The sequence below is a fragment of the Callorhinchus milii genome, unplaced genomic scaffold, assembly GCF_018977255.1.
Source record: "Callorhinchus milii isolate IMCB2004 unplaced genomic scaffold, IMCB_Cmil_1.0 Scaffold25, whole genome shotgun sequence".
NCBI classification, from domain to species: Eukaryota; Metazoa; Chordata; class Chondrichthyes; order Chimaeriformes; family Callorhinchidae; genus Callorhinchus; species Callorhinchus milii.
In genome coordinates, this window is record NW_024704766.1 from 7289975 (window position 1) to 7314195 (window position 24221).

Genomic DNA, 24221 nt, shown 5'->3' on the forward strand with positions numbered 1-24221 from the left:
TGTGAAGCGCTTTGAGACGTCTCTTTGCTCTCCACCCCCCCCTCCAGATTGGAGCATCAGCCTAAACAGTGAGCTCAAGATGGAAAGGGGAGCTTTGAACACACAACCTCCTGAGCCAGGCTGAGAGAGCTACTGACTGAGCCAGGCTGAGAGAGCTACTGACTGAGCCAGGCTGAGAGAGCTACTGACTGAGCCAGGCTGAGAGAGCTACTGACTGAGCCAGGCTGAGAGAGCCACTAGAGCTACTGACTGAGCCAGGCTGAGAGAGCTACTGACTGAGCCAGGCTGAGAGAGCTACTGACTGAGCCAGGCTGAGAGAGCTACTGACTGAGCCAGGCTGAGAGAGCTACTGACTGAGCCAGGCTGAGAGAGCCACTGACTGAGCCAGGCTGAGAGAGCTACTGACTGAGCCAGGCTGAGAGAGCCAGCCTGACTCTAATCTGCGTAAGTACTGCCACGGTTAATATTAAACATCTCATGTTGCATTACTTGGTCTGAGGAGATGTTTTATTTGAAGTTAGTGGTGAGTGTTAACTAGAGTCGGAGCAGCTCACATTGCAATTAAACCAACCTTCTGCTAATTAATATATACATTTTCGTGACAGATTGCAAACAAAGCGATAGCTACTCCTGGTAACTTGCGCCAGTGAAAACATAACTGTTTCTAATTAAAACTGAACAGTATTCTCAAGAGAGGCAGCAGGGAAATATTTTACTCCATTAAGCAAAGGAATAAAATAGATATAAAACTTATAAACTGCATATTATGTATGGCTTAATCATGATGATTTATCAAATATATAAGTTGTTGTTTAGTTGCTTTCTATCTTATTCACTGGATAAAGGATAAAATACAGAAAAGGGCTAGCCCTAACCACTGAGACACTTTAATGTTTGTTATCACTCCTTAATAATAATCCTTGCATTTGATATAGCGCTTTTCACGTCTTAAAGTGCTTCACAGAATATACTGTAAAGAGACTGTGTATTTGTAGGACAACACGCCAGCCAATTTGCGTATAGCAACATCCTACAAACAGCCATGAAGTGAGTTACTGATTTTATCTGTTGGCCTGGACACCGGGCCAAACTCCCTTTTTTTTCCAATAGCACCACTATTACTTTAACCTGTAGACGGGACTTCGGTTTAACGTCTCATCCAAAGGCACTGCTGGCAAAGCACTGGCAAAGACTGTGAGCTCAACATGGGGTCTTGAACTCACAACCTCCTATAATAATAATAATCCTTGTATTTGATATAGTGCCTTATGTGGAGTCCCTGTAGCTCAGTGGCTATAGCGCTCGCCTCGCAAGCGAGAGGACCTGGGTTTGATTCCCGGGCAGGGGGCGAAATGTTGGGCAAGTTTCCTTACTCCACACGCCACTGTTTACCAGCAGTCAGTAGGAACCCAGTTGTTAGTCGATTGGCGGATTGCTTTCCGAGGATAATTTGGTCACTCAATCCACGGCTGTTTGTGGGACACTGTTGTGCGCAATCGGCTGCCGCGTTTCACCCACAAAATATACAATCAATTCACTGTATAGTGTATTCTGGGAAGCGCTTTGAGATGTCTCGAACACGTGTTAAGGCGTTGTATCAAATGTAAGGATTTTTTTATTATTATCAACATGTCTTCGAGACGTCTCAAAGCGTTTCATAGAATATACTGTAAAGTGAATTGACTGTGTATTTGTGGGCGAACATAAGGTTTCTCCCCGCCCGGGAATCGAACCCGGGTCCTCTCGCTTGCGAGGCGAGCGTTCTAACCGAGGACCCTTCAAGAAGCCTTAACCCAGGATCGGGCTAACGGGCAGTGACAATGCGGCTGCCTAGACAGCGAGATGGTGCAGCTCTCGGGTTCAATTACCAGCCTCGTTTATCAGAGCAATGAATTGTTACACATCGGAGAGTTGCTCTGCACTGGGTGACGTCAATGGGTTGGGGAGCATTTGGACCTCTCTCACATCACTGCAGGGACACAATTAGTCTTAGAGAGCGGGGGGTGGGGGAGAGGAACTATCACCCTATCACCACTGGCCCATCCATCACCCCATCCTCTTCCACATCCCACCTCCACCTCCTTGGAAACTTTTAATTGCCCCATTCTCAAGTTCAATAGGCAAAGGTGTTGGGGGGAGGGGGGGGCGTTAGGGGGAGCGAGCAAACTAATAGAGCTTCAGTTAATCAGCTATTTGGGAGGATAGAGTGTAACTGTGTTAAGGTTCCTCTGGGAACCAAGTCTCCTGCCTGGCCATTTGTTTCCATAAATAAAATCACACAACAGCTGACGCTGTCTGTGTTTCGAGGGTAGCAAGTAACCTGGGTCCCAGTTGCCTGACTGGCTCAGCGTCACAGAGGCCTCAAGGTTGGAGCACTTTGCTGGAGTTTCAGCCAGAGGTGGTCAGCCAGGTTCCTAATCATAATTATCATTATAATATAATATAGAATATAATAATATTCCTTGCCTTTGATGCAGCGCAGCTTCATGTCGTTGAGATGTCTCAAAACTTCTAAAAAAATAAAAGTGATAATAATTTGGTCACTTAACCCACGGCTGTTTGTGGGACACTGCTGTGCGCAATTGGCTGCCGTGTGTCTGTCTACAAAATACACAATCACTACGCTTCACTTTACAGTCTATTCTGTGAAGCGCTTTGAGACGTCTCAACAACATAAGGCACTAATTAAATACAAGGATTATTATTTTTATTGAAGCGCTTCACGGAATATACTGTAAAGTGGAATGACTGTGTATTTTCTTGGATGAAACGCAGCAGCCAATTGTGCACAGCAGCGTCCCACAAACAGCCGAGGACTGAGTGACCATTCTGTAATTTTTTGGGGGAAGGATCCAACTAGCAATCGACTAACAACCGGGTTCTCACTTACCGCTTGGTAAACAGAGGCCTGTGCGTGGAGTAAGGAAACTTGCCTAAGGGAATCGAACCCGGGTCCTCTCGCCTGCGAAGTGAGAGCATTAAAACCCATACTCTACGGGACTCAACAAATTAATTATAATGATCCTTACATTTGAGGTGGTGTCTTCCACCCTCGGCAGGTTGCCCAGTGACTGCGTATTTTGCAGGCGATCAATACAAGCGACGGCCACTGTGTCCGTGAAGTAATAAGGGGGTTATAATTATTATTATAATGTTGAAAGGAAAAGTGTTGTGAGCTTTGCAACTCTCTGGGTTAGAAGGTTGTGGGTTTAAGCCCCTCTCTTCACCACACCGCCCGCAACTCACAGTCGAGGCTAACACATTGGGGGAGTGGGGGTGGGGGAGTGATTGTGTGAAGCCCTCTCCTTTGTCTGAGATGTTAAACTACCATTTGGCCCGTGAGTGACACTGCAAACCAAAAGGCGATAATGACCAGAGAGGGAGGGAGGAAGTCAGAGAGGGGAAGAGGGGATCAGAGAGAGAAAGGGATGGGTTGTGAGAGAGGGTCAGAGAGAGGAGGTGGGGGTGGGGAGAGAGGGTCAGAGAGTGGCGGGGAGAGAGCGAGAGGGGAGACAGAGAGAGGGGGAGAGAGAGAGAGAGGGGGGGGGGGGGGGAGGGGGGGGGGGAGAGAGGGAGGGGAGCGAGAGAGAGGGTTGGGGGGAGAGAGAGGTGAGAGAGAGAGAGAGAAAAAAAACCTGATGGGAGTCGGTCTGATCGCTTACATCAGTTACTCACTGACCCCATCTCCGTGTGTTTTTTCCCCGTCGACCTTTCTTTCCGCAGCGGAAGAAAGAAAGGTCACAATTTGAAAGCTTTTCAGAAGGATTTGCATAACGCAGCTATAAATGCATCTCTCTCTGCTTCCAACCCCCCCAATCCCCCCAATCCCCCCAACCTCGCTCGCTCTCTCTCTCTCTCTCCCACTCCATCCCAACCTCTTAAGATTCCTCAGCCCAAATTCATCGGGGACACAGCCTCATTCAAACGAGTGCCGTCACCATAACAACCCCAAGCGCTGCAAACTGATGTCCTCTGGATGTAGGACGTTCTGATCAAACTGTGCCCCCCCCAAACCCCCACTCCCGAACCTAAACCCCCCCCCAAACCCCCACTCCCTAACCTAAACCCCCACCCCAAACCCCCCACTCCCGAACCTAAACCCCCCCAACCCAATCCCCCCGACTCCCTAACCTAAACCCCCACCCAATCCCCCCCACTCCCTAACCTAAACCCCACCCCAACACCCCCCACTCCCTAACCTAACCCCCCCCCAACCCCCCCCCACTCCCTAACCTAAACCCCCCCAACCCAATCCCCCCGACTCCCTAACCTAAACCCCCCCCCAACCCCCCCCCACTCCCTAACCTATACCCCCACCCCCCCACTCCCTAACCTAAACCCCCCCCCAAACCCCCACTCCCGAACCTAAACCCCCCCCAACCCCCCCCCACTCCCTAACCTAAACCCCCACCCAATCCCCCCCACTCCCTAACCTAAACCCCCACCCCAACCCCCCCCCACTCCCTAACCTAAACCCCTACCCAATCCCCCCCCACTCCCTAACCTATACTCCCACCCCAACCCCCCCCACTCCCTAACCTAAACCCCCACCCCAATCCCCCCCACTCCCTAACCTAACCCCCCACCCACCCCACCTCCCCTCACTACCTTCTCCTCCGAATGTCAAAAAAAATGTCAGGCAGCAGCAAAAAAAGAATTCTCTCACGGGAACAGGAGGAGGCCATTCAGCCCCTCGAGCCTGTTCCGCCATTCTATTAGACCCTGTGTGATCTGTAACCTCAACTCCAAGTTAGGGTTCATTCCATGGATATAAAGTGGGAAGAAAGGAGCGCAGAGACAACCAAACCGAGGAGCTCAGCTCAGACGGAGAGTAGTTCATGGGAACCACGTTTAGCTCTCGGACCTGTACCTTAAACACAGTGAGCGCAGCAGAGAGAGAGAGAGAGAGAGACAGAGTGTGGGGCTCAACCTGTTTCTCTCTGCCTTTGCCCTTAGGCAGGCTTCCTTACTCCACACGCCTCTGTTTACCTAACAGTAAGTGAGCAACCCGGTTGTCAGTCGATTGGCGGATTGCTTTCCGAGGGTAACTTGGCCTCTCAATCCACCACTGTGCGCAATTGGCTGCTGCCTTTCGCCCACAAAATACACAGTCAATTCAATTTACAGTATATAAAATAATGATAATAATCCTTGCATTTGATATAGCGCCTTATCAGGTCTTCGAGACGTCTCAAAGCGCTTCACAGGAGTACATCCTGGGAAGCGATTTGAAACATCTCGACGACATGATAAGGTGCTAAATGCAAAGGTTATTATTATTATTATTATTATTATTGGCCAAGGCAGCAGAGAGAAAAAACCGGGAGCTGGAATGGTGAACATGCAACATTGACGAGTCAGTTAGTCGGTCCGGTCGGCTGACTGCCTTCTCTGTCTGAGCCAGTGACCCTGACAGATTGCAGGTTGAACGGTGCGCAAATTGGTTGTCATCCAAAATACACAGTCACTACCCTGGACAATAAATCCTGGGAAGCACTTTGAGAAGTTATGAAGAAGTGATCAGACACCGTATCGAACACAAGTCTTATTATTATTATAATAGTCGTAATAATAATACAGTAATTGTGGAGTCCTGTAGCTCAGTGGTTAGAGCACTCGCCTCGCAAGCGAGACACCTGGGTTCGATTCTCGGGCCGGACAAAACTTTCCTTACTCCTTACTCCACACACACACGCCTCTGTTTACCAGGAGTAAGTAGGAACCTGCTGGTTAGTCGATTGGCGGATCGCTTTCCAGGAGTAATAATCCCTTCAAAAAAAAATAATAATGCGATCACTCAATCCACGACTGTTTGTGGGACGCTGCTGTACGCGATTGGCTGCTGCGTTTCGCCCATACAGTCACTACACTTTACAGTTTATTGTGCGAAGCTCTTTGAAACATCTCAATGATGTGATAGGCGCTGCATCAAATGTAAGGATGATTATTATTATTATTATAATAACGGTAATAATAATAATAATCCTTGCATTGGATATGTTTGTGGGACATTGCTGTGCGCAATTGGCTGCCGCGTTCGCCCACAAATATAGAGTCAATTCACTTTACAGTGTGTTCTGTGAAGCGCTTTGGGACGTCCTCCCGACGTGAAAAGCGCTATATCAAATGCAAGGATTATTATTATTATTATTATTATTATAGCGCCATAATAGCTGCCAGCTGCAAGTTGTGAGCCCACTGAGAGTTGAACCTGAAGGGTTAACCTTCGAGCTGGGGGAAACTGGAAACAGATACATTTTTTGTGGAGCTGGTGATAGGAGAACCTGCTTCATTTCTTTCCCACTTGCGTCAGTAATTCATGTTCTACCCCACTGGACAGATCTGCGAGCGTCACAGCCCGAGCCCAGAGGGAAGCAACGCTGTGCATAATCGGCGGCTGGAAACGTACTTAGAACTGAAACTGGCTTTGACTGATGGGGTTTGCAGTGAGCGGCAATCTTTCTCAAGGTGAAAGAAAGAGAAAATAAAAGATTGTTGCCGTGTTTGCAAAGCGAATTACACGCTTGGTATTTGACTTGGCACAGATCAGCGATTACACTATCATCACACACAGCCAAGGCTTGTCTCAAGTTCTTTCCCCCATTTGCTGCTTTCCTCACTGACGTCATTCTCTCTCGCCTTCGGTCCCTAGGGGTGAATTTAATCTCAGGCTAATTCATCTTAACCAGGCTCAGAGGTAGCGCTCTCTCTCTCTCTCTCTCTCTCTCTCTCTTTCTCTCGCCTCTGAGTGAGAAGGTTGTGGGTTCAAGCTCCCACGTCAGGACTTGGAATCACATCATCTAAGCTGACGCTCCAATGCAGGGCTGGGGGGGTGGTGTTGTATTGTTGGAGACGCCGTCCTTCGGATGAAACATTAAACTGAGGTCCCGTCTGCCTGTTCAGGTGGACGTCAAAGATTCCTTGACGCTATTCGAAAAGAGAAGGGAGTTTCTCTCTCTCGGTGTCCTCGCCAAAAATCCCCCAAATAAAATTGGTCACTCACTCTGCTACTTCACCCACAAAACATAATAATAATCCTTGCATTTGATATAGCGCCTTATCTCCCCTCCTCCACTATTCACAAAGTCCAGCTCATCCAACACTGCGCCGCCCGCATTCCCACCCACACCAAACCCCGTCCCCCGATTACTCCAGTCCTGGCCAAACCCCACTGGCTCCTGTCACAGAGCGGATCGACTTCCAGATCCTCACTCTAGTGTTTAAATCCCTCCATTCCTTGCCCCCCACCCCACGCCCCCATCTCTCTAACCTCCTCTCCCCCCACAGCAGTACCCGCTGCCTCCTCTAATAATAATAATAATAATCCTTGCATTTGATATAGCGCTTTTCACGTCGGGAAGACATCCCAAAGCGCTTCACAGAACACACTGTAAAGTGAATTGACTGTATATTTGTGGGCGAACGCGGCAGCCAATTGCGCACAGCAATGTCCCACAAACAGTCGTGGATTGAAAATGACCAATTTATTATTGTTTTTGGTTTTGGAGGGATTATTATTAGGCTCTGTGTGGAGTAAGGAAACTTGCCCGAGGTTTCACCCTCTGCCTGGAATTGAACTCAGGTCTCTCACTTGCAAAGCGAGTGCTCTAACCACTGAGCTACAGGACTCCACTGGCTCCGGCCTCCTCCGCGCCCCCCGAATCCTCCACTCCACCATCGGCTGTCGTGCCTTCGGTCATTGCTCCCCAAAACTTTGGCACTCCCTCCCTCAACCCCTTGGCCTCGCCCCCTCCTTCCCCATCTTCCCCATCTTCAGGTCGTGCCTGAAGACCTTCCTTTTCAACCGCGCCTACGGTCACCTCCCTGTCCCCCGGCTCGGCCTCGGGCTACACCATTGTTAAATGCCTTGGGATGCTGCCCAACATGGAGGGTGCTGTATAAATGCAAGTTGTTGTTGTTATCACATCTTCAAGACGTCTCAAAGCACTTCACAGTATATACTGTAAAATGTAGTGACTGTATATTTTGTGCGTGAAATGCGGCAGCCAATTATGCACAGCAGCGTCCCACAAACAGTGGTGGATTGAGCTATTTTTTTAGGGGATTATCTAGAAAAACGATCCGTCAATCAACTATAATAGAACCGGGAATAGAACACAGATCTTTCGCTTGTGAGGCGAGTGGTCTAACCAAACTCCCCCACTGGCTTCCTTTTGACTTGCCTCCTCCGCTCAACAGCAGAGACACCTGTTGTCTAAAGTTCATAGCCCCCACTTTGTAAACTCCAGGCTGCTGTGTGACTCCCCCCCTCCCCACATTCAACAGTCAAGCCTACACCCCTATCATTCATCCAGTCATTCATTATCTCCTGGGCAAAGAAATACTACCAGGTTTCTGTCCCCACATTGCCCTTTTCCAACCCTTGTTCCAGTGGATGCCAAGAGCTTTGTTCTGGGATGATTTTCTCAATCCCGGTTTAACGTGTGTGACATATATGTGGACTTCAGTATGCCGCTCCGGGGAGGGAGATTGAGTGCGCATTTCATTCCAGACAAAGGGAACTTTCATCCGTACTTGGGCCTGACTCTCAATTAGATTTGGATGATCTTAAGCACAGGGATGGGTTTCCATGTGTGTCAGACACCCGGCTGGCCTCCAAAAAAGTTATACACCTCAATACCCTTCCCTCCATCATCAGGGGCCGTGCTTTCAGCCACTGCTCCCCAACCCTCGAAACTCCCTACCTCAATCCTTCCCTCTTGCCCCCTCTTTGCCAGTCTTCACTGAATACTGGCCAAGAGAGGGCAAGGGGGGAAGGGAGATTCCCCTTTGCTGTCTCCTGAAGACCTTCCTCTTCGACGGTCACCTCCCCACTCTCCCCCCTGCTCAGCATCAAACTCCGCCACTCTGAAGACACCACCCCGTGCAAAGGGTGCAAAGACTGATGAGCCAAAGCTTCCGTAAGGGAACATAAAACATAACTGGCAAGGCCACAGGGAGCAAACCTGCTTATGCAACCACCCATCAACAAGCCGGAGGTGAGACTTCAGCCCACAGAGCATGGAGTGCAGTGAAATCCACTCACCTGCTGTTAACAACAGAGGCTATTGAGCTCATCAATCACAGGAACTCTAAGAGCACCATTACAGCCTACAAAGATATTCACTGAACAACTCCCACTTGTAACCCGATTGCATGGCCCAACACAAGCGCTGTAGTGACAGAAACAAGTGGAACAAACTCACAGTGAAGGTGTTTTTTCCCCTATGCATTTCATTCCATCAGAGAAAGGCTGGGTTGCTTACCATCATTGGAACATTAGTCAACCCAGCCCCATACACAGACAACAACAAAACACAGTCAATTCACTTTATAATATATTCTGTGAAGCGCTTTGAGACGTCTCAATGAAGTGGAGTCCTGTAGCTCAGTGGTTAGAGCACTCGCTTTGCAAGCGAGACAACTGGGTTCAATTCCAGGCAGAGGGCGAAACCTTGGGCAAGTTTCCTTACTCTACACAGAGCCTAATAATAATCCCTCCAAAACAAAACAATAATAAATTGGTCATTTTTAATCCACGACTGTTTGTGTGACACTGCTGTGCGCAATTGGCTGCCGCAGTTTGCCCACAAATATACGGTCAATTCACTTTACAGTATATTCTGTGAAGTGCTTTGAGATATCGAGAAAACGTGAAAAGCACTATATCAAATACAAGGATTATTGTTATTACTAATATTATAAATTGTATTTATGGAGCGCCTTTCACATAGGAAGGACATCCCAAGGCGCTGAGGATGTGCACCCGAGCTGGGGGTTGGAATCAAGAGGGGTGGAGGATGGTGGTGGACGGGGTGAGGCTGGCAGGGAAGCCGAAAGCACGATCTGAGAGGAAAGTGTTGAGATGGGCCTTGAAGGAATTAACAGACCCCCAAAAGGTTCTGGCCTGAATCTTCAAATCTGGGCCAAGTGGAGAACGAGATATCCTCATCATAAAACACTTTCATTTTTTAACGACAATGCAGCTCCCCCCAAACCCCCGGCACTGCACTAAAGAGTCAGGCTAAACCGTGAGCTCAAAGTTTCTGTCCCACAACCTTCTGACCCTGAGGAACGAATGCTAGTGTGACTGAATTCGGCTGAGACTTTGATACAAGCAGCGGACAACCAAACAGCGGCCTTCTTTTCCGCAATCACCATTAATGCTAATAATATATAATAATCCTGGCTTTTGATATCGCGCCTCATCACGTTTTCACTACGTCTCAAAGCACTTCACAGGATACACTGTAAAGTGAATTGACTGTATATTTTGTGAGTGAAGCGCGGCAGCCAATTGCGCACAGCAGCGTCCCACAGACAGCCGTGGGTTGAGTGATCACATTATTATTATTTTTTATTAAAACCTCACATAATCCAAGAATGAAATGACGTGCAATACAGCCCTTGTTAAAATTATTCCAGATGTGTGTCGCCTCGCTACCCTTCCTTTCCCTCCAGGAGCTTGTGTTGAGTTACGCGAATGGGAATCAGTGAAAGTGACGTCAGGTAAAAGTGCATTGCAGAACCCGAAGAGGAGCTTCCGATGGGAAATTATCATCAATGCAAATTTTTTTTTGCTTCAAAATAACCTGGTGTTAACTAAACTATTTTTAACTTCACTTTGTATGCAAAAGATTCATCTCTGAGATACAATTAACAGTCACACATGTAGTCACACATCATCATAATAATACTACTACTAATAATAATGATCATCCTTGCTTTTGATACTGTGCCTTTCATGTCAGGAGGATGTCTCAGCATTGACTGCAAAGTGTAGTGAGGCGAATTGCATTGAGGCAAATTGGGCCATTGCTGTGCGCAAATTGGCTGGTGAGTTTACCTACAAATACACAGTCACTCCACACTTTACAGCATAACCTGTGAAGCGCTTTGGGACGTCCTCCTGATGTGAGAGGTGCCGGATGCATCAAATGCGAGGATTATAATTATTATAATTATTATCTCTTGGTAGCAATTGGAAATGTCGCAACCTTACAGGCGTTGATGGAGGTAGGACAATGGAGAGCTCGGCTCCCTGCAATTTGGTGATAAATCCAGTTCTCGCTCCTTCCTTTGTTTTCCCATTTTACTTAAAGGCACATAATTACCATGTGAATGGGACAAGCAGCTGTTCATATTGCTCTGTATTCCACGCAAGTGGCTCTGTGTCTATTATGATCCAGCTTCCCCGAGCAAGCTCGGAATAATGGCAGCACATTTGGTTTGGGTCCAAGAGATATCCACCAGCTGCGCCATGAGGCTCTCAGGTGAAGTTAACAGGCCCAGCACACGTCTTACATTCAAACTGTCTACCTAAATAACTCTCGGGCTGGACATTACGCCGACAAAATACAGTCACTGCACTTCATAGCAAAGCTTTTGTCCAGGTTGGCACTCGGGTGCAGTGGCAGAGGAGGTGTTGGTGCATTGCAGAGGTGCCCCGTATTTCAAAAGAGACGCTAAACCCAGGTCTCGTCTGTAGGACGTTAAAGATCCACCACACTGTAACAGAGCAGGGAGTTTCTCAGTGTATTTTCAAACCGAGTTCAATTAAAAAATTGCGAGCTCACCTGCCAGCGTCAAGAAAGGATTTATATGCCACAACTGTCCAGTCCTCTTTGTTTGCACTATATCGAGGTTCCCGTGGAGTTTCCGACTGGATGTCTAGATCGACCAGGTAATGGCATTGCCGCACATCAACCTGGCAAGTGGAATAACCAAAATGACATCAACCAACAGCCAACAACAAACAAACAAACAAATAAACAAACAAACATGGGAGATTCTCTCTCACTCTCTCTCCCGGTGTTCTGGCCAACAATCCCCCCAAATAAAATTGGTCACTCACTTCAATAACAACAACCTCCTCTACGTCGCAGAGTAATGTCTCGGAATATCTTACTGTCTAAAGTTTAAGTAGAATTTGGGTCACTCGCTCTGTGACTGTGTTTGGGACGCTGCTGTGCCCAATGAATTGGCTGCCGGATTTCGCCCACAAAATGCAGTCACCGCACTTGACAGTATATATCCTGTGAAGCTCTTTGAGATGTCTCAACCACGTGTTAAGGCGCTGTAACAAATCCAAGGATTATTATTATTATTAATACTGGGAAGGGTTTAGACGCTGAGCTGTCGGGGGAGCTGCAACAAACAACAAATAAACAAACAATTTAAATATTTACCTCTTTGACCGCATTTTCAGTCATCTTTCCTCTCTGAATCCTCCTCCACTGCCAACTTCACCCCCTCTCCCCCTCCCACTACCAGCTCGGGTGCCTATGCTCAACCAGCTGTGTTAAACGGGCGCACGGCTGGAGCACTCGCTTCGCAAGCGAGAGGACCTGGGTTTGATTCCCGGGCAGGGGGCGAAACGTTGGATAAGTGTCCTTACTCCACATGCCTCTGTTTACCAGCAGAAAGTAGGAACCCGGTTGCTTTTCCGGGGGGATAATAATCCCTTCAAAATAATAAATAAATTGTTCACTCGATCCACGGCTGTTTGTGGGACGCTGCTGGGTGCAATTGGCTGCCACGTTTCACCCACAAGATATACAGTAAATTCACAGTGTATCCTGTGAAGCGTTTGAGACGTTTGGAAGACGTGATATGTATCAAATGCAAGGATTATTATTCTTATTATCACTGTGCTCAGATTAACTGCTGCGCTGGCTTACACAGCACACAGCCACTACATGTTACAATAATAGGTAAAGGCATGAGTATCGAACAGGACAAAGAGTCTTTGCCGTCCAAAACTCGCCTTGCGATCCAGAAATCACTTTGCCTTCAGCTGGTAAGTAACTACTCGCCAAGCTGAGAAAGTCTCAATTTGCCAGAAGACAATGTCATTCTCCGAGAAGAAAATCACTGGCTCCTTAGTTTTTATTAGGATTTATTTGTGTCGTTCTCACTGGGCTGCTCAGCAAGTCTTCCTTGAAGGCACTTATAGTCACAGGGTTATTAGTCTCATCAAACTTAATTGTGCGCCACCAGTCCGTTTCGAAACCAGAATCACCAAAATGGGAAGAGAGATGAGATCCCAAGATTCGGTCAGATAACAATAATAATAACAATAATAATAACAATAATCCTTGCATTTGATAACAGCGCCTTATCAAGTCTTCAAGACATCTCAAAGCCCTTCACCGGATACACTGTAAACTGAATTGACTGTACATTTTGTGGGCGAAACAAAACACTGCAGCCAATTGCACACAGCAGTGTCCCACAAACAGTTGTGGATTCAGTGATCAAATTATTTATTTTTTGGAGGGATTATTAGCCCCGGAAAGCGATCCGCCAATCGACTAACATCCCACCCCTAAAGCAAATCTGCTGCTCAGCGGAGAATTCAAGTGAGCAAGAAAGTGACTGTTCCGATTCCTGACCGTTTAAGCCCAGTTTGAAGCATCGTTCCTATGAGAGTTGTCATGGCGACTCCTTGCAATGAGCAGTCAGGTGCTGGCAGAGCGAGGACTGACGTAACAAGAGCCGCTTTATGATTAGGACTCACTGCCTTGCCTCGCTCCGCTCCCCCCAGTTATGCATAAGCAGCCGGTGGTGGAAATCACTGCCCCACCCACCACCTCACCCTACCCCACCCCCCACCCCACCCTACCCCCCACCCCACCCTACCCCCCACCCCGACGTCATGTGATGTCAATGAGCTTTTTAATTCTCCAGATACACAAACGCGGAGGGAGTGAGAGTCAAGAGGGTGACTCAGCCTCTCGATGACTCAATCGTCTCTGGTTCAGTTTCCGCTGTGTCAAAGCGCTGGGTATTGGCAGGTCCATTGGGGAGGCGACTGCACATAATTAACAGCGATTATCTCTGACCTCATCGGGCTCCAAGCTGAGCTATTGGAATAAACCGCCTATGATTGAGGCTGAGCAACTGAACATATAAAACCTCTGCGTAACAAACCAGCATCAGGAAACCGACTTGACGATAATAATAATCCTTGAATTTGATACAGCGCATTATCACATTGTTGAGACGTCTCAAAGCGCTTCACAGGATAAACTGTAAAGTGTAGTGACTGTGTGTTTTGTGGGCGAAACGCGGCAGCCAGTTGCACACAGCAGCGTCCCACAAACTGTCATGGTTTCGAGTAATCAACTTTTGGGGGGGCGAGGGGGAGGGGAAGCGTTATAACTGCTGGAAAATGACCCGCCAATCGACTAACAACCAGGTTCCTACTTACTTCTGGGTAAACAGAAGCGTGTGCGCGGTGTAAGGAGACTTGCCTAGTCCCAGGGAATTTCCACTTGTAGGTGGGATGCACGTAAGTCTCAGTGAAATTTAATGCTCTTAAACATGGCGATGGGTTTCCGTGTGTGTCAGACGCCCGGCTGACCAAAATAAACATTTACTTAGCACCCTTTCCCATTGGGTAGCATCTCATACCCTACTACGAGGCACCATAACCAGCGGATAAATCCTCTTACTTACATATCTGGATCGTTCTTCCTTGTTTTGGTCGTTCATTTCAGTAGGAATGATCCGGGTTGCCATCGGCTCCTGGGCATAGGGCTTCGGGAGCTGGCCTCGGAATTCCGAAGGAATGAACTGGAGTTGCCAGCTGGCAAAGGAGAAGCGAGAGCTCCCGTTAATACTCCGGCTGTTTTCCTCCGCCACCTCCAGCCCTTCATCAGCGGCTGAGCTGCCTGTCATTGTGCCTCTCCCCACCCCACTACCACCCCCCAACCTCACTCCCCCGCTCTCACTCCCGAAACCCCTTTGCCTCTGAACCATCCCACACCGCGTTAAAAGCTTTTCTGAAAGCGCACCTCCCTGTCCGTACCACCCACTCCTCTCCCCTCGCCTTCCTCCCACGGTGTGCGTTGGGCGCAAATTGACCACAACAACTACATCGTTAGGACGTCCCGAGGCCGCTGGATAGTTAAGGATTTGCACCTGAGCTGAGGGTGGGAATCAAGAGGGGGTGGGAGGGTGGCCAAGGGCACGGTCAAATAGGAAAGCCTTGAGATGGGCCTCGAAGGAGGCAAAGGAGGGGACAATGGATGGATTTACAAAGGGTGGGGGCAGGAAAACTGAAGGCCCGACTGCCAATTACTTACAAACTGATTGATTGATTAATTAATTATTAATGACAGAATTACTGTGCAGGGCTTTGAGATAATTCTAGATGGGAAGATCAGATAAAAATGCTAATTATTTCTCCCTCACTCCTGCACTGTCCCAGTCGATTTCTCTCTCTCACTCACTCACTCGCTCTCTCTCTCGCTCTCACATTCATTTTCTCTCCCTCTCTCTGAACTAAAACATGGCTGACCTTGTCCTAGTACCAGATCAAGGCTTGAGGTACTTACTTGTCAGGGAGCAGAAAGCTGCTGGGGAAACGGTACCATTCTCTCCCAACACAAACGTTCACTTGTCTCCCATCGGGAACAGTGTGAATGTTCGGGTCTGTGGCGATCCGGTGGAATTCTGGATACAGGTCAAGCGGCGCATGGTAACCTGTGAACAACAACAACAACAAGATTACACTTGTATAGCGCCTTTCACGTTGGGAGGACGTCCCAAGGAGCTGGATAGTGTACAGCATTTCAGACCCGAGCTGGGGTTGGGGGGGTAAGGGAAGGGAAAGGTGTGTTTAATAATATTATTTAATAATAATAATTGTAATATTCTCTGATTCTAACTGCCTGAAAGGTATTACATTTAAATTTAAATCAAACTGCCTGAAAGGGCAGTGAAAACAGATTCAATAACAACTTTCAAAAGGAAATTGGATAAATAATAATAATCCTTACATTTAATACAGCGTCTCATCACGTCTTTGAGACGTCTCAAAGCGCTTCACAGAATACACTGTAAAGTGTAGTGACTGCATATTTTGTGGGTGAAACGCGGCAGCCAATTGCGCACAGCAGCGTCCCACAGACAGTGACCAATTTATTATTGTTTTTTTTGCTTGAGGGATTATTATTATTATCAGGCGTGTGGAGTAAGGAAACTTGCTCAAGATTTCGCCCTGCCAGGTGGCTAGTTAGTGGGGTAAGAGTGGGGGGAGTGGGACTAGTTGGGGTAAGAGTGGGGGGAGAGGGGACTAGTTGGGGTAAGAGTGGGGGGAGAGGGGACTAGTTGGGGTAAGAGGGGGGAGTGGGGACTAGTTGGGGTAAGAGTGGGGGGAGAGGGGACTAGTTGGGGTAAGAGTGGGGGGAGAGGGGACTAGTTGGGGTAAGAGTGGGGGGAGAGGGGACTAGTTGGGGTAAGAGGGGGGAGTGGGGACTAGTTGGGTTAAGAGTGGGGGGAGAGGGGACTAGTTGGGGTAAGAGCGGGGGAGTGGGGACTAATTGGGTTAAAAGCGGGGGAGAGGGGACTAGTTGGGTAAAGAGGGGGAGTGGGGACTAGTTGGGGTAAGAGTGGGGGCTAGTTGGGGTAAGAGCGGGGGGAGTGGGGACTAGTTGGGGTAAGAGGGGGGAGTGGGGACTAGTTGGGGTAAGAGCGGGGGAGTGGGGACTAGTTGGGGTAAGAGCGGGGGAGTGGGGACTAATTAGGGTAAGAGCGGGGGGAGTGGGGACTAGTTGGGGTATGAACGGGGGAGTGGGGACCAGTTGGGTTAAAAGCGGGGGAGTGGGGACTGGTTGGGGTAAGAGCGGGGGGAGTGGGGACTGGTTGGGGTAAGAGCGGGGGGAGTGGGGACTGGTTGGGGTAAGAGCGGGGGGAGTGAGTGGGGACTGGTTGGGGTAAGAGCGGGGGAGTGGGGACTGGTTGGGGTGAGGGTCAGGGAGGGGAAAACCAGCAGAGGTTCCTGCTCCCGGACACTTGCAACCTCAGCGCTTCCACAATCGGGTGTAAATGTTTTATATTGAGGTGTTAGAGAAACCAACACTCCCCTTCCACAGGAGTGGGGGGGGCGAGGACTGGAGTAGGGTCAGCCCCCTTCGCCCCCATCCACAACGCAGGGCTCATGCCAGCATCAAAGATGGCCGCCTCTCTTCCCAACACAGCTTCATACCAGCATCAAAGATGGCCGCCCCGATCTGCCCTTGGAAACTCCCATGGACTCTATATGGAGAGGAGGGTGGGTGGCCATCTTTGATACTGGCATGAAGCCTGCATTGGGAAGATTGTCGGCCATCTTTGATGCTGGCACAGAGGCTGCATCTGTCTTAAAGGGAACTGACCACTCAGCACCCCCCACCCCACCACCACCACCACCATCACCACCAAGATATTTTTCACCAACAATCTGGCACAAACACTCCCAGTTTTCGCCCACAAAAATACACAGTCACTACACTTTACAGTATATTCTGTGAAGCGCTTTGAGACGTCTCAAAGATGTGATAAGATGATATATGAAATGCACGGATTATTATTATTAATATTACTGACCTCTGAACAAAGCCACTGAACGAGAAAGGGAGAGAGAACCAAAGAGGATCACTGTGCCCAGGGCCAGCCAGTGGGAGGAGACGGTGTAGTGTTCGAGACGGTAATGCTGGAACAGGAAATGGTAACATTTCTGCAAAACAAAGAGCGGGTTATGGTCACCGGGGCATGGCCGAGACTCTACACTTTCACCTCTTGACATCCGTGTGGAGGTGAGGCCACGGTGTCGCTGCCACCTGTTTGAATTCTCGATATTATTCACTTAATATCGAAGTTTACTGGGACAGAGCACAATGGGGGGAGAGAGAGAGAGCGCAGGGGATGGGGTTAGAGTAGAGACTCCAGTGGGGCAGTGAGCCCCAGCACAGACACGATGGGGAGAGAGAGCAGGGGATGGGTATTAGAGACACAGTCACAATTGACTAAACGGAATCCTATTTTGGTTATTCTTCCCAGCTGTTGATAAATGTCCATCATTGCACATTTTAGACCTGTTTGCTCACACCCCTGTAAATACGGCCAACAGCTGTGTTCTCAGTGTCCTCGAGTGCACTCGGATCTGTCGCAATGTGTTTTGAGACGGGCAGGAACTCTCCGCTCAGGGCAGTGTGCTCGGATGCTTCGGCACCTGCTCCCAATCTCTGTGGCCCCCCGAGGAAGCCCCTGAAGTTACCAGCATTCCGTCCTGTCAGGAACACTCTGCCTCACTTTTGGACCCAGCGCTCGCTCGCTCGCTGCCTGAGAGTGATTCGAGCCCGACTGTGATATCAAAGAGGCATTCGTGGAGTGCTGTAGCTCAGTGGTCAGAGCACTCGCCTCGCAAGCGAGAGGACCTGGGTTTGATTCCCAGCAGGCGGCGAAACCTTGGGCAAGTTTCCTTACTCCACACACACGCTTGATGATAATTCCTCAAGAAAAAAAAAGCAATGATAATTGGTCACTTCAACCCACGGCTGTTTGTGGGACATTGCTGCGCGCAATTGGCTGCCGCGTTCGCCCACAAATATACAGTCAATTCACTTTACAGTGTATCCTGTGAAGCGCTTTGAGACGTCTCAAAGACGTGATGAGGCAAAATGCAAGGATCAAATCCAGGGATTATTATTATTATTATTGGTCTTTCTGACCAGACTCGACATCGCCACCTTGTGGTGATTGACCGTTTGGCGACACCTGGTCCAGATTGATGTGTTCAAGGTCTCCGATGGGCGGGGGCAGGGGGGTGGGGGCTTGAACCCGCAACGAGGCGTGAGCCAGGGTCCAGGTCACGCACACAGAGTCTCACACTGCATCATACACACACACAGCGCCTTTAACACCTCACACGCACGTCTCATACGCCTCACAGCGCCTCACAATACGACACTAACCTGCAGGGCAGAGAGAGCCACGGCACCGCACAGGCAGATCAGAGGGTAGATGGGGAAGAGAAAACGTTCCTCTTTGTGAGGTTGGGTGAAGAAGATGAGGATCCAGATGTACATGGGCGACAGGGTCAGCCAGTACGGGCGGCCGAGGTTATGGACTGCAACAGGAAATGGGCAACATTACGTTACGATAGCAGGAACCACATCCCCCCCACGGACTCCAAGATCACTCGAGATGTTCGGAGTTCGGCCTTTGTCCCATTTCATCTTGTACTGTCCTCCCGTTGATACACATGGTCACGTCTTCAACCAGACCCGCATCCCAGCCCCCACACCCCCACCGTCCTCTAGCCTCGTGTCAGCTGTCGATTCCCCTTTTTTTGGGGGGTGGGGGCGGGTTACATTGTGTGTCTGTGACTGTGTGCATCATTTATGATTAAAGTCAATCCACTTTACAATATATCCTGCGAAGCGCTTTGGGGAGAATTCTAAACGATGTGTTAAGTTCCTGTATCAAATGCCGATGTTATTATTATTATTTGCAGATCGTATTGTTTGTAAGATGTGTCATCTTAAGACTAACTCTTTGACGTAACACATTTTGACCTCTTTCCCCCTTCCCCCACCCCCAGTTCAGGTGCCCAATCATTGGAGTCCTGTAGCTCAGTGGTTAGAGCACTCGCCTTGCAAGCGAGAGACTGGGGTCCCAGTCCTGGGCACCGCAAAACATTGGTAAAGCTTCCTTACTCCACACACCTCTGTTTACCAGCAATCGGTAGGAACCCGGTTGTTAGTCAATTGGTGGATCGCTTCCTGGGGTAACAATTCCTTTTTTAAAAAATAATTTGGCGGGAGACAGGGCGGTGGTGGGGGGGGGTAGCGAGCCATTGGCAAGAGAGGTTCAGTACGTGGCTCAGTGATGCTATGGAACACTAAACTTACTGACGCTAATATTAACACTAACTGCCCTTAGTGCCGTTCATCACATCCTGTTCCTGCCTTTCAACAACAACTTGCGTCCTTCAGGCCAGGCAGCGTCTCGGAGCACTTAACCAGAGCGCAGCCTGAGGGAGGAGGTGACCCTAACACAGTCAAAGGGGAAGGTCTTCAGCCGTGATCTGAAAGAGGGGAAGGAGAGAGGGGGCAAGGCGGAGGGATTGGAGGGGGGAGAGAGTTCCAAAGCTTCGGGGGGTAGAGGCTGAAAGCGCGGCCGCCCATGGTGGAGCGGAGGGGACGAGGGACGAGCAGGAGGCCAGAGCCGGCCGAGTGGAGGCAGCGGGTGGTGGAGTGGGGGAGAGAGGAGGGCAGAGAGGTCAGGAGGTGCCAGGGCGTGAAGGGATTTGTAGACGAGAGTGTGTGAGAGGATCATTGACCTACGATGTACATGTGGAAGGGTTCAGAAGGGGAGAGGTGAGAGCTAAGGAAGTCGAAACGATATTGCAGCAGACATTCCGTCTGGGTCGAAATTAACCCCTTTCGTATAGACAGTACTTCACAACTCTCCAAATTTGGTAGATTTGTTGAATTCAGTCTTGACACTGAAGTCATTCATTTTTTTCTCTCTGCGATTTTTTAAAAAGGAAATTATTTTGAATCGATCGCGAGCCGAGTGGGATTCCCCCGAGAGAGCCTTTAAGAAAGGTTTTTGAAGAGGGAGCGAGACAGATGTTTTTTGGAAGAGTTTTCCAAGGGCGATGTCTTTGTGTGTGTGTGTGTGTCTGTGTGTGTGTCTGTATGTGTGTGTATGTGTCTGTGTGTGTGTGCGTGTGTGTGTGGTTGTGTCTGTGTGTATATGTGTGTGTGTCTGTGTGTGGTTGTGTCTGTGTGTGTGTGTGCGTGTGTGTCTGTGTGTGGTTGTGTCTGTGTGTATATGTGTGTGTGTCTGTGTGTGGTTGTGTCTGTGTGTATATGTGTGTGTGTCTGTATGTGTGTGTATGTGTCTGTGTGCGTAGTCAGCCTCCCTGCCCCCACTGAAACTCCATCACACAGTCCCTCCACCTCCCTCCCTCAAGGCCTGTCTGAAGAATCCTCCTCTTTGACAGCACCTTAGCTCCCCCTTTTACCCCCACCCTCCCTGCCCTCCCCGATCCCGACCCCCAGCTCAGGCCCTGACTGTCCAGCGCCTTGGGACGTCCTCCTGACGTGAACGGTGCTGTGTAAATGTCGTATGTCGCTGCTGTTGTGGTTTTTCAAGCGAAACGTTTAAATAATTCTACGCGAGAAGCAATTTTTGTGCAAAGTCACAGCTCAGGACTTGCTGGAGCGGGTACCACCATCAGTGAAAAGCCTTTTGAGTGAATGAAAGCGTCGTCAAGCTCCGAGATGCGTCTGTCAGCCTCTAACTATGGATGGTGTCGCAGGCTTAAGGCCACGGGTGCATTGAACGTATCGAATCCCATGTAGTCAACTACATTTTACAAACCGCTAGCGTCACTCCCAGCCATGTCAACTTCAGCATTTGTTTTTTTGTCTTGAACCCAGGCCCCAACTGTTCGGTGTCAGCCTGGCTCAGTTGGAAGCTCAGTCTCGCTTCTGTGAGTCAGGAGGTTGTGGCTTCAAAGCTGACGTTTCAAGGATGATTTTTTTTTCTATCATCATCACAATAATAATCCTTGCACTTGATACAGCGCCTTATCACGTCTTCGAGACCAGTCTAATAAAGTGCTTCACAGGATGTACGGTAAGGTGAATTGACCGTCTATTTTTGTGGGCGAAACGCAGAAGCCAATTGCGCACCGCAGCGTCCCACAAACAGTCGTGGATTGAGTGACTTATTATTTAATTCTAGTTAATTTTTTTTGAGGAGATTATTACCCCCGGAAAGCGATCCGCCGATCGACCAATGATCAGGTTTCTACTTACTGCTGGGTAAACAGAGGCGTGTGTGTGGAGTAAGGACACTTGGTTTCGTCCCGCCCGGGAATCGAACCCAGGTCCTCTCGCTTGCAAGATGAGTGCGCTAACGGTTATGCTACCGGACGTCACGATGATGAAGATTTTTTACGACTCCCTCCATCTCAAAACGTACCTCTTTGACCGTGTTTTAGATTATCTGTCCTAACCCCCTCCCCATCCACCCCACACTCTGTTGGCTTCCACCCCCCGCTTGGGTGCCCACCCATGCCTGTGAATGCACAGAAATGTTACCTATATCAAGATTTTCTTCTCTCTTTCCCCAGTCCTTCAAGCATAGGAACAGAAGGAGGCCATTCAGCCCCTCAAGCCTGTTCCACCATTCTATTAGATTATGGCTGATCTGTACCTCAACTCCAATCACCCGCCTTTGCCCCATATCCTTTGATCCCCTAAACTAACAGACATCTCTCCACCTCAGTCTGGACAATGTGAATAGATCCAGCCATAATCCACAGCCTTTTTGGGGGGAGAGAGAGAAACTTCCAGATTTCCACTTCCCTTGTGAAAAACTGCCCCTGATTTCACTCCTAAATGGCCTGACTCTAATTTTAAGATGATGCCCCCCTTGTTCTGGATTCCCCACCAGAGGAAAGTTTCTCAGTAGCTGCCCTATCGAATCCCTTTAGCCTTTTAAACTCCTGAATCAAATCACCCTTCAACCTTCTAAACTCGAGGGAACGCAAGACAAGTTTATGCAAACTGTCCTCGTAACTTAAATGGGTTAAAGCTCCATTTATTCCCATCCTCCTAAGCGCTCCGAGACACCGTCCTGGTGTGAAGGACGATATATAAGTGCAAGCCGTTGTTGTTGTTGCTTACCATTGAACCTCTGCAACAAGAACTCCATCAGCGTAGTCAGAGGCAGGGCAAACAGAGCCATGACGAAAACCACGTTAAAATTCAAGAAGCCGTTAACGAAATAAAAATACCAGGGTTCGATACCTGAAAGGGGAAAGAGATAGAGAGAGAGAGAGAAAGCGAGAGAAATGGAATTAATGACTTGACTTGAAAGAAAAGGATTTCTTTTCAAAACAGTGAGATATAGAAAGGGAGGGAGGAGGTCAAAGAAAAATTTACGAGGCTTGAATTTTGCGTTCAACAGGGAATGGAGATTTTCAATAATAATAATAATAATCCTCGCATTTGATACAGCGCCTTATCACGTCGATGAAATGTCTCAAAGTGCTTCACAGAGTATATTGTAAAATGCAGTGACTGTGTATTTTGTGGGCGAAATGACACAAGAATTTTGTGGGGATGGGGCGGGGGTGGTGGAAAAGGTCTGACAAACCTTCTGAGTGACTTAAGAGTCCCACACGCTGCAGGTTGTTGGGTTCAAACACAAAGGTGAGCTCAAAGTCTAGGCTGATGCTCCTGGGCAATGCTGGGGGAGACCTACATAGTCAGAGGCGCTGTTCTTCAGATGAGTTTATTGTGCACACACACATATACACACACACACACACATATACACATACATATATACACACACACATATATACACACACATACATACATATACAGAAACAATGGCCAGATCTGAGTTTTGCTCCACGCTGCTCGAAATCTTCTTGCAATGATTAATTCGCATAAAAATTCCTTCAAGGCAATAATAGCTGGTTTGCTTAGTGACACACACACACACACACACACACACACGCGCGTATCAAACAGGATTAAGGATCCGAATGATTGCAAAACATTCAAAGCCGTTCATTTCAAAGCATCGAATCCTGGGAATCGGAGATAGTGCACAAACATTTTCTCTCTTTCTACCTCTCCCTCACTCTCTCCCCCTCTCTCTCTCCCTCTCTCTCTCTCTCTCCCTCGCTCTCCTCGCTCTCTCTCTCCCTCTCTCTCTTGCTCTCTCTCTCCACGCACTCAAGATCACGAAGCAGCCAAATGCAACGCAAAGATTGAAACAGAAGGTAAACATAGTAAGATTCCTCTCGCATCTGACCCCTGCTCCGTTACCAAGCTCAACAATGTCAGGTTCGATCATTCCCAGTTACCAAGGTAATAATACAATATACAATATAATAATCCTTGCAGCGCCTTACAGCGCCTTATCACATAGTCGAGACGTCTCAAAGACGTCTTAGTGGATTGGCAGATCACGTTTCCGGGGGTAGAATAAGTCCTTCAGAAATAAGCAAATAATTTATAATAATTTGATCACTTCAACCCACAACTGTTTGTGGGGACATCGCTGTGCGCATTTGGCTACCTCATTGCGTCCACAAAATTATACAGTCACTCCACTTGACAGTGTATCCCGCGAAGCACTTTGCGACGTCTGGAAGACGTGATCAGGGACTGTATCAAATGCGAGGCTTATTATTATAATTATTATTATAATACACGGAGCTGTTGAGAAAGGAAGAGGCGAGAGGGAGAAAAACTAAAGGCCCTTCATTTTGGCTGCTCCCGATTCGCTGGAATTATAATTGCAGAGGAATTCACAAATGAGACCACATCAATTATGCCACATCGCACCAAGGCTTGAGGAGCATTGCTCACCATCTGCTCCTGTGCTGTGAGGCTAATGGGCCCCAAAGACAAATATCA

At 48.6% G+C, this 24221-nt stretch overlaps 1 protein-coding gene across 1 annotated transcript in view; it reads right to left on the minus strand.

Annotated features, from left to right (window-relative positions):
* alg9 (ALG9 alpha-1,2-mannosyltransferase) overlaps nucleotides 1-24221 on the minus strand; it is a gene marked incomplete in the record, with an annotated part of 39385 nt that overhangs the window by 1662 nt on the left and 13502 nt on the right. Inside the window, 6 exon segments of the mRNA XM_042343911.1 lie at nucleotides 11577-11707; nucleotides 14461-14590; nucleotides 15342-15489; nucleotides 17374-17503; nucleotides 18741-18895; nucleotides 22473-22595. Coding sequence (XP_042199845.1) covers nucleotides 11577-11707; nucleotides 14461-14590; nucleotides 15342-15489; nucleotides 17374-17503; nucleotides 18741-18895; nucleotides 22473-22595 — 817 coding nt within the window.